At 46.6% G+C, this 16,399-nt stretch overlaps 1 protein-coding gene across 16 annotated transcripts in view; it reads left to right on the top strand.

The window, feature by feature from the left end:
* Positions 1-16,399, top strand: part of SLC1A2 (solute carrier family 1 member 2) — a 168,038-nt gene that overhangs the window by 99,928 nt on the left and 51,711 nt on the right. For all 16 annotated transcript variants that reach the window (XR_015141641.1, XR_015141646.1, XR_015141643.1 and 13 more), the window contains 4 exons: positions 2,268-2,407; positions 4,699-4,851; positions 7,352-7,602; positions 12,451-12,619. Coding sequence is in view for 9 of the 16 variants with exons in the window: in XM_086338654.1 (XP_086194780.1) it covers positions 2,268-2,407; positions 4,699-4,851; positions 7,352-7,602; positions 12,451-12,619 (713 nt within the window). In the remaining 7 variants the exon portion in view is untranslated. The remainder of the gene's footprint in view (positions 1-2,267; positions 2,408-4,698; positions 4,852-7,351; positions 7,603-12,450; positions 12,620-16,399) is intronic.

Genomic DNA, 16,399 nt, shown 5'->3' with positions numbered 1-16,399 from the left:
AGTGTTCCACCAGACCTTGCTACATTATTCCTAATTTTAAAATATTTTAGAAGCAAGTACATTAAGCAGTTTGTTAAGAAAAAGTAAGACATTGTATTGGGTCCCTGGTCTTGATTCTGAGAGTCCAGAAGCTAAGCTTGGTGTCTTGAAAGAAAGAAAGAGAAGTCACTCAGTCGTGTCCAACTCTTTGCAACCCCATGGACTGTAGCCTACCAGGCTCCTCCCTCCACAGGATTTTCCAGGCAAGAGTACTGGAGTGGATTGCCATTTCCTTCTCCAAAGATTGTTTCTGACCTGTTTTGAACTGGGGACTTTTCACGTGTTAGGCAAACGTGATAACCACTACATTATGGAAACCATATGGCTATAAGTCCCTAACGGTGTCTTGAATGGTGGTGCAACTGGATGGGTCCCCTAAGTTAAATGTCACACTTGTCGTGAATATTCCCTGGAGAAAGGGACCATGCGTGCTGGCTGCCTAACACACATCATCATGTTTAACTTCCACAAGGTAGGCCTCGAGCCTTTCTTTCCTTTTTCTTTTTTTTTTAGAGAATATTTGTTTATTTATGGGTATGTCAGGTGTTATGGCACGAGGACTCTTCCTTGAAGCCACACAGGCTTCTCTCCAGCTGTGGTCTGCAGGCTCCAGAGTGCCTGGGCTCTGTAGTTTGCAGTACAGGCTCTCTAGTTGAGACCCTGGGCTCACTAGTTTCGGTATGTGGACTTAGTTGCCTCATGGCACGTGGGATCTTAGTTCCCCGACCAGGGGTCAAACACATTCCCCCTGAGCTGGAAGGCAGATTGTTAATCACTGGACCACCAGGGAAGTCCCGAGCCCTTCTTTCTATAAACCACACAGCTAGCAAGTGATAGAGTCATGATTTGAACCCAGGCTCTCTGATTCCAAAATCCACACTATTTCCAGTATAACCAGTGATTTCAAACCACTAGTCTGCAGATTGGTGTTGACTTCAAAGGAATGTCTCTCCAGTATGTGGTGGCAATATCTGGGGAAGGCTGATACCTGTTTATCTTGAAGAAAGGCATGTGTGCTAAGGTGAATCAGTTGTGTCCAGCTCTTTGCTACCCTGTGGACCACAGGCCACCAGGCTCCTCTGACCATGGGATTTTCCAAGCAAGAATACTGGAGTGGGTTGCCATGCCCTCCTCCAGGGGATCTTCCCAACCCAGGGATCGAACCGGCATCTCTTAGGGTCTACCTGCATCGTCAGGCAGGTTCTTTACCACTAGCGCCCCCAGAAATAGTTGTTTATTCAGAGACTGTGACTTGTCTTTCAAGGTGTTAAAGATCTTTTTTTTGTTTGTTGCATGATGGTAGTATAAATGACAGCTAACAGAAATGTCCTAAGATGTCAAAGTAAAAAAAAACTGGCCTCCCTGTGTTGGTCCCCAGGCTTAAACTTGAAATCTTTTTGGCCCAGGAAGTGACAGAGCTGGAAAAAAGAGACAATCTACTCATTGTCCTGGCAGAGTCTCTGATGGATGACTTAGCAGAGCTTGGGTTCACGTGGGGTTTTTCTGGAAGAGGACTGGGATGCATCTGCAGTTGGAGGCGATCACAGGCTGCTTAGAGAGATGCTTCTTTGACACTGAGGAGCATGACTCTTGGGCAGCTCAGAGGAGTCCTGATAATGCAAGTGACCTTTTAAAAACCACAATGGAATCAATTTTTTTTTAACTAGAAAAATCATCTTTTCCAAAAGAAAGGTAGAACTTGGACTACTAGCATGTCTGAGTTTTCCATGTCCAGGATGGGGAAGACTGGAGCTCAGAGGCATTTAATTTAGCAATGACTCAGGCTGTTACTTTCCTGACCTTAGATTATTAAAAAGTCATCTTTTTGTTCTTGATACAAGAATGAAAGGGCTCAGATTTTGGAACCAGACATATCTGGACAAATTACTTTCTGTGAAATGGGGTAGGGACACTTGCCTTGGAGAGTTACCATGGGACTCTTGGAAGAACCTTCCACTGCCTGTGTGATGCCTTTCCTGCGATGATTCAAGAAAATAGGGATAAAAGCACCTAGTTCGTTGGCATTTGGTGTGTCCTGGTGTCCTGCTTACAGGTGAACTATCACCCAGGGCACCCTGAGTTTCTTTGACTTTTTACTTCCCTGCCAGTGATTCCGGAATCCCAGCTGTGCCTGGGGAGGCTGTTTTGCCTTCTACATCCTGAGCCCTTCAAACTGCAGAGAGGCAGTGCCCAGCAGACTCTAACCACTGCCTTCACTTCTGTTTCAGTGCCAACAACATGCCCAAGCAGGTGGAAGTACGGATGCACGACAGCCACCTGAGTGCGGAGGAGCCAAAGCCACGGCATCTGGGGCTGCGCTTGTGCGACAAGCTGGGGAAGAATCTCCTGCTCACCCTGACTGTGTTTGGTAGGAGATAGGTGGCCCCACCCACTCCTCCGCCCCGGGTCTCTCCTGGCTCTGTGTGGAAGCTGGTTCTGGCAGCAGGCACTCTAACCCAGAAAGCAAGCCACACGTGCTGCCTAACCCCACCTTTTCCCTGGCACAGCCGCCTCAGTGAGACTCTTTTCCCTTTCACCTGCCCCAGCCATGATTTCTTCCTTGGGGTTCTAGTGGATCTCAGATTCCAGTGAGCACGACCAGTTTCTGTGGGTAAATGAGCATGCAGATTCCCGGGTCCTGCTCACAGACTGTGCTGTGGGCCATTTGCATGAGACCTTGGAATCTGCATCTTAAACCTTCTGTGCATGTGTGCGTATGTGTGTGTGTGTGCGTGCACTCAGTCGCTTCACTCATGTCCAGCCCTTTGTGACAATAGGGACAGTAGCCCGCCAGGCTCCTCTGTCCATGGGATTTTCCAGGCAAGAATACTGGAGTGGGTTGCCATGCCCTCCTCCAGGGGATCTTCCTCACCCAGGGATCCAACCCACATCTCCTATACCTTGGGCATGGCAGGCAGATTCTTTACCACTAAGCCACTGGGGAAGCCCCTTAAACCTTCTAGGTGATTCCAAAGCAGATGATCAGTATACCACATTTAGAGAAGTACCTGCATCTTGATAAAGGCAACAGTTGCCAAAACCTCACCAACAGGACTCCAAGGATTCACATTCTCCATGCACTTCATTAACTTAGATTCAGTTAGCACGGTAGCTAACAAGGTCAGTGTGGAAGAGGCTTGTCCTGAAGCTTTGACCTGCTCCAGCTCCACCTCAGAAGCCTTACTCCTCTGCTTCAGGTCTCACCCAGGCTCTGGTTGTACTTTTGTGTGACGGTTGACATAGACTTGGCCTTGGGTTTTCAACCAGGATTTATTGAAAATGGGGGAAATTGCAGTTTCTTGTGCTGAAACCACGGCATTTCACGCCCTCTCCTTTGAGCCAGTCATCTTGGGTGTCAGTGGACTACTGTTGGGAGTGGACATTTGCCCCAGCTCAGTTCACTTAATAGAAGAAAACCGCAGACATGGTAGGGTTTTCCAAGGGTTACCCTCCACAGAAAGGATGAAATTTCATTCATCGTAAGTTTTTAAAAAGTGTGCTCTTCACTTGTGGAAGAAAAAAATATCAGATTTCCGGCCGTGTTACGTACTCTCTTTGCATCTCTGGGGTTAATCCCATAGCCATGTACCAAGGATGCCCCTGCCTCCCTCCCCGACTCTAGTCATGCTTATGACCCCATTTGTGGTTTCCACAAGGGTGGCTTATGTGAGCCACCAGTTTGGAGCGATCCAAGGTTTTGTTGTGGAATCCTTGAGTATACAAAGCGAAAGGCTCCTGGTAGCTTTTCTGCTCAAATTGTTTCCTCCCAAATCTTATATTTTTAGACACCCTCCTTGATCTCCCTTAAGATCAACACGTTTCAAGATTATGTATCAGGACATAGCAATCAAAGACAAAGCTCTTTGAGGATGAGCCATGGGCAAATGACTGGAAGTAGAAAAAAGAAAACTAACGCCAGTTTGGTCACATAAATGTTCCTTTTGTCTGATATTCAGTTTAAAATATAAGAAATATATTAGACACCATGGCATGTACCCAGCCTAGGCTGGGAAGAGAATCATATCTGATGTTGTGGGTTATTTCTACTGACAATCTCTGACTCTGCAAGTGGATGATATCCTAAAGAAATTGGGATCAAGTTGCCAGGTTATATTTCCCACAGAGCCTTCAGAAGGCTCTTCTTGACTCTTCCAGTGTGGCCTTTTCAAAGAGTTGGAGATAGAAAACATTTTCTCACAAGTCAACAAAATTAACTTCACTTTTCTAATGGTATTTTTGTTATGTGTTAATCATCATCTGATAATAGAGAGGTACGAGAAAAGTTAATGTTACTGAACTATATCCCTGCTGCTGCTGCTGGTGCTAAGTCGCTTCAGTCGTGTCCGACTCTGTGTGACCCCATGGACTGCAGCCTACCAGGCTTCTCCGTCCATGGGATTCTCCAGGCAAGAACACTGGAGTGGGTTGCCATTTCCTTCTCCAATGCATGAAAGTGAAAAGTGAAAGTGAAGTCGCTCAGTCGTGTCCAACTCTTAGCGACCCGATGGACTGCAGCCTACCAGAGGCTCCTCCATCCATGGGATTTTCCAGGCAACACTACTGGAGTGGGGTGCCATTGCCTTCTCCCAACTATATCCCTAGAGCTCTTCATTTGATGAGGGCAAAAAATAGATTCATATTTTTTCTCCTTCCTTATAGGTGTTATCCTGGGGGCAGTATGTGGAGGACTTCTTCGCTTGGCATCTCCTATCCACCCAGATGTGGTTATGTTAATAGCCTTCCCAGGGGATATACTCATGAGGATGCTGAAAATGCTCATTCTCCCTCTCATTATCTCCAGTTTAATCACAGGTAAGACCACTTCTCTGGCACTGGGTCAAAGTGGGTCATACTCCTCTAGCTTTTGGACTGACCATAAAATCTCAATTTGGTTGAATCAATGAATCTGATCATCTTCTGTGTCATTTCTCTTCAGAGTCTTGATTTTCCTAACTCTAAAACTGAAATAAGCAACCCTAAGAAAAAGAGTTTGGTCGGTCCATCTGTCTGTGTAGCGACAAAAGATAAAAAGGAAATAACCACATGTTAAAAGTGATCATCTCTAGAGATGTTAATTTTTAATGTACACTTTTCTCGTTTTCTAAATTGTATTTGTTCAGAAACTGACAAAGATAACACGTAGAAAAAGAAGTTTTTTCTTTAATATTTAATTGAGTGTAGAGGGAAGTGGTTATTAAAGATAAATGAAATACTAGATAAACTCTTGGAGTGTTTCAGAAGAAAGATACCCTTAATGTGTAGTTCATGTCTACTTATTTTTTGGTTCAGAGTTGTTTCATTTGAAAGGATTTTATTTTTTCTCCTCCCTGGGCTTATACAGGTAGTTTCCTCCTTACCAAATATTACTCAAATGTTGTTGAAATCATTGAATTTTAGAGACTAAACTCTGGGTTAGGGATGAAGAGCTGGGCTTTGGTTTGCATCTGGGGGACCAACAGGCTGGGTGATCTTGAGAAATCTGTTCTAGACCGTCCACCTTATGAATGTAGTGAAGCTCTGGTAACTCCAAGAGATTCAGCTGTTACAGCCTCATAGCTGGTTGGCCAATGAATCCAGTGAGGGAAAGAGCTGGCACTCAGTGTCAGGAAGGTCTTAGCATTCAGCCTCAGACTGCATGAAGCTGTATTTTACTTTAAAAGCTCCTTTTGAAACCAGAGAAATTTGTTTTCCATGCCTGTTTAATAGATTGTACATTAGCCAACCCAGTAAGGAAGTTTCATTTCCATTAGCTAGAGTTAGACTTCAGATTGACTGTAAGGACAAATAGGTCATATATGGGTCAGCTTCATTCAGAAAAGTTAATGTCAATAATAGTTTCCTCCTCCATAGCAAAAAAGACTGATGCCCAGTAAACGTTGCATGTCTCAGTCTGTAAAAGCAGGAACTGAAACCAGGAAGTAGAACAACTGAAGAAACTACTGGAAAAAAACCCAGTGAAGGCTGGAGTTTTTGTGACTTGCTTGGAGTTTCTGCTAACCATCACAGAAGCTTCTGAGATATTGATGGAGCTTCCACCCATGCTGGGTGTTCTGTGCATGTGTTCTCACATCCCTACACAAGGTCAGAAAACATGGTCTCCATCAGGTTTCATCTGTGAGGAGTGATAGGGCTGTGCTAGAACCACTTCCATTTTCCCAGACTTTGGATTTTGTGACCCGTATTCATCAGGGGCTTCCCTGATGGCTCAGAGGTTAAAGCATCTGCCTGTAATTCAGGAGACATGGGTTCGATCTCTGGGATGGGAAGATCCCCTGGAGAAGGAAATGGCAACCCACTCCAGTATTCTTGCCTGGAGAATCCCATGGACGGAGGAGCCAGGTAGGCTACAGTCCACGGGGTCGCAAAGAGTCAGACATGACTGAGCGACTTCACTCACTCACTCGCTCAATGTATTCAAAAGAGATTTTGAATACATAGGGCTACCAACCTTTTGTTTCCCTAAGTGAGGACCTTCAAACAAACAAACAAAAAAAACCTAGTATGTACCAGCATCACCACTTTATAAGGAAAGGATTTCTTAATACTTAAGAAGTGGGAAGGACATAATCTCAGAATCGAAAATTGAATAGAGCATTCAACTTTCACTATCACAGGCTGAAAAAAATGTTGTCACCAACCCATTTATAAACCCTGGACCAGATGTTCTCCAACTCTTCCCAGTTCCCTGTGTGCGTCTGATCAAGTTGCTCAGTCGTGTCTGACTCTTATGACCCCCATGGACTGCAGCCCACCAGGCTCCTCTGTCCATGGGATTTTCCAGGCAAGAATACTGGAGTGGGTTGCTGTTTCCTCCAAGGGGTCTTCCTGACACAGGGATAGAATTGTGTCTCTTGCGTCTCCTGCATTGGCAGGCAGATTCTTTACCACTAGCACCACCCTCTAGAACCTCAAAAATATCCTTGGAAAATTGAATCATAAACTGTGGCGTTGACCAAATATTCAGTTGAAGGAGGTTTAATTAATCATTAATACATTTGAGTAATACAAAGCCGGGGGTTGGTTATAGGTATGCGTGCCAAGTAGCTTCAGTGGTGTCCGACTGTTTGCGACCCCATGGACTGTAGGCCGTCAGGCTCCTCTGTCCATGGGGATTCTCCAGGCAAGAATACTGGAGTGGGTTGCCATTTTCTCCTCCAGGGAATCTTCCCAACCTTGGGATCAAACCCAGGTCCCCTGCATTGCAGGCGGATTCTTTACCACTGAGCACCTGGGGAAGCTATAGGTATGCAGACAGGGGCAAGTAACAGGAAGATGATGGAACTAATCCTTCTGGATTTCTTTTTCTATCCAGGGTTGTCAGGCCTGGATGCTAAAGCCAGCGGCCGCTTAGGCACAAGAGCTATGGTGTACTACATGTCCACAACCATCATTGCTGCGGTGTTGGGGGTCATCCTTGTCCTGGCCATCCACCCAGGGAACCCCAAACTCAAGAAGCAACTGGGGCCTGGGAAGAAGAATGATGAAGTGTCCAGTTTAGATGCCTTTTTGGACCTTATTCGGAACCTCTTCCCTGAAAACCTTGTCCAAGCCTGTTTTCAGCAGGTAACCCAGAGTTCTGATAGTCTTGCTTCTCCAAACTCTTAAGTTATGCAGGTGATAACTTTGAGACTATTTCAGCAAACCAGCTGTGGGCAATAATTTGTTTCATATTTATGTCTCTGCCTAAGTGTGGGGGATCCTCTGGGGCAGAATTTTCTGATAGGAGTCGCTTAGTCTTTTTTTTTTTTTTAACTTCCATTTCTTTTGCAGTACTTTTAATAGCATTTAGCTCCGGAATCTCTCTTCTCCTTTTTCCTGTTTGTCTCTTTTTCTTCTTTTTGGTTCTTGTCTCTGTATCATCCACAGGCACATTTTTATCACCCTTGCCCACAACCCTCTAGAGTTCGGTGGTTCTCAATCTTAGCAATGTAGCAAAACCACGTGTGGTCCATTTCAAAATGCTTATTTATGTTCTACAGAATCAGAATCTCCAGAATGGGCCCAGTAATTGGGTATTCATCAAATTAATACTATTGACAAAGTAATATTTGAGGATTGTAGAAATTTAAAGAAATTTCTGAATGCACATAAAGTAAAAATTCAAGTCCCCATGTCCCTTCCCTAGGCTACTCATGTTTCCTCCTATAAATATATATATATATATTTGTCACATATATATTGTGTATGTGTGTATAGAATAAAAAAATATCAATCTGGGAATATTGCATCATACATACAGTGTTACATTCTACTTTCTTGTTTAACAGTGTTTTAGTGCCATCTCTTTTTCTGTTGTTGTGTAGTATTTCTAAAGGATAAATTTTAGAAGCAAAACATGCCCTGCCAAAGAGTTGATATTTTGAATTTGCTCATGTTATAAAAAATGGTCCTACAAAATTTGTAGCAGTATATACTCCTACCAACTGCATACACGCATGTCTGTTTTTTTAACACACAATTTTTAAAAAATGTTGATTCTGCTGGATATGTTACTGGCCAGAGTTCTTAGACTCTAGAAATTGATAAGAGGTCATATGAGAAATTTAGGCAAGGCTTTATTTGACCTCAGGCTGCAGCTGGAGGGAGTGAGAACAAGTAACAGCTTCTCTTGTTCTGTCCCTGAATGTGTGTGGTGGGGGCGGGGGGCAGGGGTTGGGGGAGTGCAGGGGTGCAAGACAAGCGGGTCCCTTAAATTGGGTGAGGGTAGGGTAGTCCAGGGGTTAGGCCAGTAGGGTGCCTTGGGTGGTCTGCCCACTCCCTTGGTGGTGCTGTGTGCAGGGGTCATGCCTGGTACCCTGCTTTTGTTCCAGAAACCTCAGAAGTGGCAGTTGGGTTTTGGGTCTTTTTGCATTATGTTGTCCATAATTTGCCTCAACTGTGCATGCCTGCAGTTGTCTTTAGTCCCTGAGAGCTTCTTTTTACCGTTGCTTGAGGAGACATTTGCCTCGGTGCAAGCATGGCAGCAAAGGGTCCCGGGTCCCGGGTCCCAAATCCTAGCCTCTCTCAAGTAAATCCACTGAGTCAGCTGCCCAGACCCCCCTCAACAGACAGCCAGCCGTCTAGACCCAAAGTTAGTTTAGGTTAGAATATACCTCAGTTCCCATTAGCCCTGGTTGGAAGTAAATTAGAACCAAGGAACCTCCTTCAGCCATTTCCAGTGACTCACAGAAGAATAAATTTAGGAAACAGGTTACAGAGAAGAGAAGTCTGCATTCCCAGCTGCCCTCAAGGTGCCATTGCCACCCACTGCTGAGCCACTGCACTCTGGATGAATCTGGAATAAGGTCTCTGCCTTCCAAGGCCACTTTGGATGGCTCATTGCAAGGCTCACTTGCACTTGTAGCAAGGAGCTATATTAAAGGAACCATCCCAGGCAGGAGAAGTTGAGTGGGGAGTGACCAGAAACTGACTAGGGGACTCCCCTGATGGTGTGGTGGACGGGAGTCCACCTGCCAGTGCAGGGGACATGGGTGTGGCCCCCGGTCTGGGAAGATTCCATGTGCCACGGCGTGGCTGAGCCCATGCGCCGTGACTGCTGAGTCCGAGTGCTGCAGCTACTGAAGCCTGCGTAACGTAGAGCCCGTGCTTCGCAACAAGAGAAGCCACGGCCACGAGAAGCCCTCACGCCCCAAAGAAGAGGAGCCCCAACTCACCACAACTAGAGAAAGCAATGAAGACCCAGTGCAGCCATAAATAAATACATTTAAGACAATAAAAACATTCTTTGTCCTGCAAGCAGTCACAGATTAAAAAAAAAGAATGAAACAGGCTAGGGAAGGGGTGCTTCTGGGTACCCTCTCTCTAATGCCCCTGCCCCTCAGCCAGCCTGTTTAGAAAGACGAGCTTGCTGGCTTTGGGGCGATGGACACAACCAGGTGCCAAGTCTATTCTTAACGTTTTGGAAAGAGCTCCCTGGAGCTGGAGCAGCTGGAGGCCAAGCCGGTAGGAGACCTGGGGTGGGAGCAGTATCGGAGGGAGGGGAGAGGGACAGATTTGGGCTTCCCTCCGGTACCCAATCACGACCATGCTCCATGCAAGAAGGAGCCTCTTTTGTCTGAGTGACTGGGGCAGGACTGAGAAGCAGGCAGGCCCCCAGAGCTGTGGATGTGAGCTAGAGGAGAGTTCTGTGGTGTCAGCCATGCTCACGCTTCCCGAGCTGTCTGGTCGATGGGCAATCTCTGCATGTTGCTGCTCTGAGCAAAGGGCACTGGGGGGTGGGGGGCAGCACCAGGATAGACGATCGGGCCATTCCCTGCCCCGCCCAGCCCTGGATCCACCCCTCCACTGGCAAAATTCACATGAGGAGTGAGCTCTTCATCCTCCAGCGAAGCCCAAGGACATGGTCCCTTTGGGTTAGGACTACCGGGAAAAAAAAAAAAATGTGGAATATTTTACCTCAGGCTGAGGGAGGGTGCAGATTTCGTAGGCCAGTCTCCGGGCAGCCCAGATGAAAGGGAGCTTAACCCATGGGCAATCCCAATGGCTTAGGAGGGTCTTGAAGAGGGTTGGAAGACAGAGAATGCTTAGACCACCGTGGCATTGCCAGAAAGAAAGGCAGAGAACCCCATCTCAGTGGTAGCATCCCTAGCACCTGGCCTCCAGCTCAAGCCACTCACCTGTGCTCTTTGGGAGCTGTATTTTGGAGTCAATAGAACTCACTTTGAATCCTGGTTTAGTAACTACTAGCTCTCTGTCCTAGGGTTACTCAGCCCTGTGAGTCTTGAGGGGCTCTTGTTGACATAAGAGGTAGACAGATGTCGCATGAACGTGGTATACCTGGCCACCTGATCCTGGAGGCCACCATTCATTCAGGCCGTTGGCTGTGGTGGCACTAGTGGTAAAGAATCCGCCTGCCAGTGCAAGAGACTCAAGAGACATGGGTTTGATCCCTGGATCAGAAAGATCCCCTGGAGAAGGGAATGGCAACCCACTCCAGTAATCTTGCCTGGAGAGTCCTGGGGACAGAGGAGCCTGGCAGGCTACGGTCCATGGGGCCACAAAGAGTCGGATAAGACTGACGTGGCTGAGCACACACATGGCCATTACTCCTGAGCTTTAGCTTTTTTAGCCTTCTCAGAATAGGCCTGTATTTGGCTATGGTCCCCACTTTGTCCCCAGGCACATGACTCTGTTGTCCATGGAGGCGTTCCTTCAGATTCCCCCCTGCATTCTCTCTTTGGGCCATCATTGCCCAGGCCAAGGGGGCTGTGAGCTGCCTGCTCACATTCAGCTGGCCTGCTCCTCTCCCAGCACAAGTGCATGGGAAATTTATATATAAATTTGTCAGGTTGGAACACAGAGCACTGCCCCGCCCCAGGGCATGTACGCTGTACTTCCCTCTCCCAGTTAGGAGAGCTGATCTGTTCAGCTTTGCTTACCCTTGGGCTCAGCTGCTGGAAGATTGTGTCCGTATAGTTTAGCAGGCAGCACAGGTGGTGAAAGAACTCGGGGGTGGTCGGTGCATCTGAGCTGAAGTCCCAATAACTCTATGACGTCTGACGAGTCACTTGACTTCTCCACGCCTCTTCCGTATCTATTCAGGCTTCAGCCATCTGTTGCCTACTACGTGCCGGCACTGACATTCTAGGATTCTGCACGCCTTCTATTTTCATGCCCAGGGAGGTAGTGATTCTCTGGGCTCAGACGTTGCATTTTCACAGCATGCAGAGTGCCTGGCACCTTTGAAAATAGGATGGCTGCCCCAGATGTCGAGGAACAGCTTGAGAGCTTCTTAGGGGACTGTTGGCCCAGAGATGCTTGGGGAACATGGAGCAAGTCTTGGTATCATTGCCCGGAAGGAGAGGCTGTCTTCCCACCTCACACCTCCCTGCTGTGGGGGCTGCTGGTGGCTGGCACATCTGGCAGCCAGATGGAAATCCCCAGCAGAGCCAGGCTCTGGGAGGAGCCCACGTGAAAGTGGGTCTGTGAAGACTCCATGTGATGGAAACCAGGCAGAGAGAAGCAAATCGTGTGGGTCATGGGGTGCTGATCTGACCCCCACCAAGACCCTCCTATTCCTGGCCAGATCCAGAACCGGTCACGGGGGCCAGCAGGTCATCCAACTGGGTCTCATATTTGATATTGTCTCCCCGGGAATGAAAGAAGCAGACAGGCGTCCCTTCGCTCAAAGCTTGTGTCCCATTACTGACCATACTGCTCATAGTAACTACAAGAGAATGTTATAAATCCTGTCCCTACCATGGGATGAGGACAGCCATTTCTCACCTGTATTTGTGCCTTAAGGCATCACCCTGTCAAACACAGACATATAAAATATTCCCCAATTTTATAATCTCGTTTATGACATTTCTTATTTTTGACATGTTAGGAATTTAAAAACACATAATTGGCTAGGATTTTGGTGATTTTAACAGCGTCTCATCTTTATGTTCTTTTCCTCCATCCCATTAGATCCAAACAGTGACGAAGAAAGTCCTGGTGGCCCCCCCATCAGACGAGGATGGCAATGCCACCAATGCTGTCCTCTCGCTATTGAATGAGACTGTGACTGAGGTTCCAGAGGAGACCCAGGTGGTGATCAAGAAGGGCCTGGAGTTCAAGGACGGCATGAATGTCTTAGGTGAGTACCCTTGTCTTCATCTCCTTGCGGGAGACACCTCTGCCGGGGCCCCACGGCTGGCCTTCCCGGTTTCCTTCTCAGAAAGCCAGTCGCCCTGCTGTCCTGTAGGTGGAGCAAGAGGCTTTCTCTGGGGAGCGATTTGAGGGTAACTGGGACTGAGAGCTGAGATGAAGGGCAAGGGAGAAGGCAGGAGCAATACCATGTCGTCGGGGTGTGGGGACCGGAGTCGGAGAAGGAGAGGGACTGACACTCACGGGGCACTTCCCCCGACTTTCTGCCTGGTGTTGGCCAGTCACTTTCTCTGACTCTCCATTTCATGAGGTTACACATCCGAGTCTTTCATTTCTTTCTCTTCTAGCCACCCTTGTGTGAGTCCCAGGACTGTGTAGGCATAGGAGCTGTCCCACCCCAGTCCTCACAGTCTTTTAGAAGGCAGTGCTTTTAGAAGTGGGAAGTGTTGCATTGGTGCTAAAAGGAACTTCTCAAAAGGAGAAGCTTTTGTTTTAACTTTCTGATATTCCGGGGAGCCCTTTCCCCAAGTGTGGAAACTTCTGAGCATGCCATCACAGGGGTTCTTGGACTCTGCAGTTAGACCAGTTTGGATCCTGTTTAGATCCCATATGGACCATTCACTGATTATCTAATTGTGGACAGATTCCTCTATGTCTCAAGATTCATCTGTAAAGTGGGCATGGAGTTGGCATTTCTCTTGTAGATCATTGCGAGGATTCAGTGAGATTGTGCATGTGGGCCCAGCGGTACGTGCCGTGTGCTTTCTCATGTGAGCTGCTCTCGTCATTAAAGGTGAGCTGCTCAGTAGGAAAAACTCACAGAGGATATTCCCCACTCAGTTTACTCCCCACCCACCCCCGGGTCCATTCCCCACCATAACCCAGTCCGCTGCTAGAATGGTGTCCCCAAGCCAAGACAGAGGGGCATTTGGTTATAAGGTACGAGAAATGGGAAATCTATGTGGAAGAAATATGCTGATCCATGCAGAGCGAGCTTTCTAAGGATTTGAATGAGAGCTCTTTAGAAAAGATTGAGCTCGCTTTGTCATCTAAGAGATCAAATGCCCTTGTCTCTTTGGTAGGGGTGTCAGCTAATATACAGGGTGCCCATTTCATGTGAATTTCAGATAAACAACAGATAGTGTTAAAGGGTTATGTCCCAAATACTGCACCGGATATACTTGTATTGAAAAAATGCATTCTTTATATGAAATTCAGATTTCATCTGGTAGTCCTTTTTTTTCCCTCAATTTGGTAACTGTACTCCTTACTCATCCAGAATGGTTGACTCAGCAAGATTTCCCCACCACTAAAAAGTGTCTTTTTCTTTGACCTGGCAGGAAGTGAGAGTGAGGGAAGAGATAAGCAGACCAGGTTGCCAGGCAACAGAAGATCAATAAATATTGTTGACAATCAGTGGGAGGCGAGAGGAGGAAGGAGAAAGTGGGAGAGTTCCTCTGAGGAGAAGGATTTGCAAACACCCTCCGCATCCAACCTTGAGTGGCTCTTCTTTGCCACTGTCCGGATATCTGGGGCCCTTTCAGGCGTTCCCAACTCCCCTTGACCCCCCCACGACCCACGGTCAATGTAGCCCCACCGTTTTGTACTGTGGCCATGAGTAATGGGGTCAGGGCTCTGGAGTGAATCATTCAGAAGACTTTTTGTGGTCATTTCCAGGGTCTTGGTGGATTCTGGGAAGTCACATGACCTTTGGCTGTATTGGGGAGTTTCAACACCATTCAGGACTCGCTCAATCCCAGTGACCAAGTCTAAGAGGGCTTTGTTCAAACAAAACACTGGCTGTTCCAGTGAGTGAGTTCAATGAGGCAGTGTTTACAGAGGGAAATGACAGGCAGGCCATGGGCTTCTAAGTGCAGATTGAGGCCCTGGAAAGCTAAGGGAAGTTAGACTGTTGAGAAACTTCCCATTTACAAATCATGGCTGAAATAAGGTTCTTTCCATAGTCTTCCAAGGCAGAGATGGTGGCTTTTTTTTTTTTTTTGGTTTTTGCTTGTTTTTTTGGCTTTGGAAAGTCCCGAGGATCAAGCATTGCAATAGTGAAGATAAAAACTCCGGTTCCAGCCTCCCACTTCTTCAAAGACTCATTTCTCTACTCCCCAAACCTCCAGACTACTCTAGGCTTCACTTCAATTCAATCTCAACCACTTAAGTCAACTCCTGTGAGAGATTACTCCTTTCAACATCTCTCTCTCTTATACTCATGGAGATGGACAGTTTCTGCTGACCCTGCCAGGGATGCTATTTTATTCTAGTTCTTTGGAACCTTGAGACCTTGGGTATTTTCTCTTAAAATTTCCAGATGGAATTAAGCATGTGACACTAGCTTTTCTCAGCCATGATATTCACAGACTATCACTCACCATACACCTAGAAAACTCCTCTCTGTGGGTTTGAGATGAGCCTAAATTTGATTTCCTCTGTTACTGCAGAACTAGGTCACTCTAATTCTAGGTCACACTAATTCTTATTAAGCCTTTGTGTTTATGGCCAAAACTGACTTGTAAGTCACTAGTTAATCTTTCTGGCTAAGAGCTGAAAAGGGGGAAATATTAAATATCATGGATTAAGAATTTCAGTGCAAGTGCTAGATTCTTTTTTCTGAAGAAGAGAAGGTCCAGCAAAGGATAGTTGAACAATCTGGGTTGATATGTACTTGGTATGAGAAGTGAATGGTTTTGGTAACTACGGAAAAGGTAAATTCAGAAGTTTGGACAGAAAGAATTTTCCTCTAAGAGAATCAAATCATAATGCTATAATTTACCTTGATATGGCTCAAGACTGTGGACATAAATGGACACTATAGGAAACTGGATATAATAGGGAGGGGCTAGAAATAAAGTCTGCCAAAGTGGGACAGAGTAGGTGTAGGGAAGAGGAAGGGGAGAGAGGGAAGAGGAAGGGGAGAGAAGGAAGAGTGGATGGCCCATACTGCAGGGCAGAAAATAAGTCAGATGGGCAAGCAAGGGCCTGTTGCCAAGGGAACAATGACATTGGTTTATAGTCCATGCAAGTCATTAGCATTGGAGCACGAAGATTGGCAATCACAGATTGGTAGTTGAGGGGCACATGATGACTGGTTATCAGAAATCCAGAGACACCCACCCCCCACAGGCAGTATGGGGACATCTGTTAGCCATGGAGCACACCCCAGACACTGGGGGAGTCTGGATGAGACTCCAGGGTGAGATGCTGAGGAAGAGGGGTAGAGAGAGTGATGGCAGAGAGAATTTTCTGGAGAGAGAAAGCTGGGTCTTGCCTTGGAGGAACTAACATATCAGGCAGGTTTCCAGGACAGATACTCAGAGAATGAGGCAAAGACAACACAGAAATAAGATCCAAGGTTGGCGGTTGGTCTTGGTCCAGGACTTAGTGCAGTTTGACACTGACATCAAGGGGTGGGGACAGGGTTCCCCAGACCCTCCTGGCCTGGGATTAGATCGACCCTGGGAGCTGGGGTGGGGCTGCACTTAGATGGAAGTCAAGTGACATCAAGTAAAAGGAGGAGAGGGCCAAGGGGCTAGGAAATAACAAAGAGTATATTCTAGTTTTATGATTCTGAAAAAAAAAAAAAAAAAGCACACACAATAAAAAAGAAAGTGTTCTAACCGTTTGGACCATGGAAAAAATGATGATGAATTAATAAATAACAGGTTAAATCCAAACAAACTGGGTCATCTGGGGTTTCCCAGCTGTTTTGGATTTCTCATTGCTTTCCCTTTGATTTTTCAAGATTTCTTCCTCCTTCTCA

This window comes from Bos grunniens, chromosome 15 (assembly GCF_055505025.1).
Source record: "Bos grunniens cultivar Pamir isolate PY7600 chromosome 15, Bosgru_T2T1.0, whole genome shotgun sequence".
NCBI lineage: Eukaryota > Metazoa > Chordata > Mammalia > Artiodactyla > Bovidae > Bos > Bos grunniens.
This window is presented reverse-complemented; position numbering and strand designations above follow the sequence as displayed.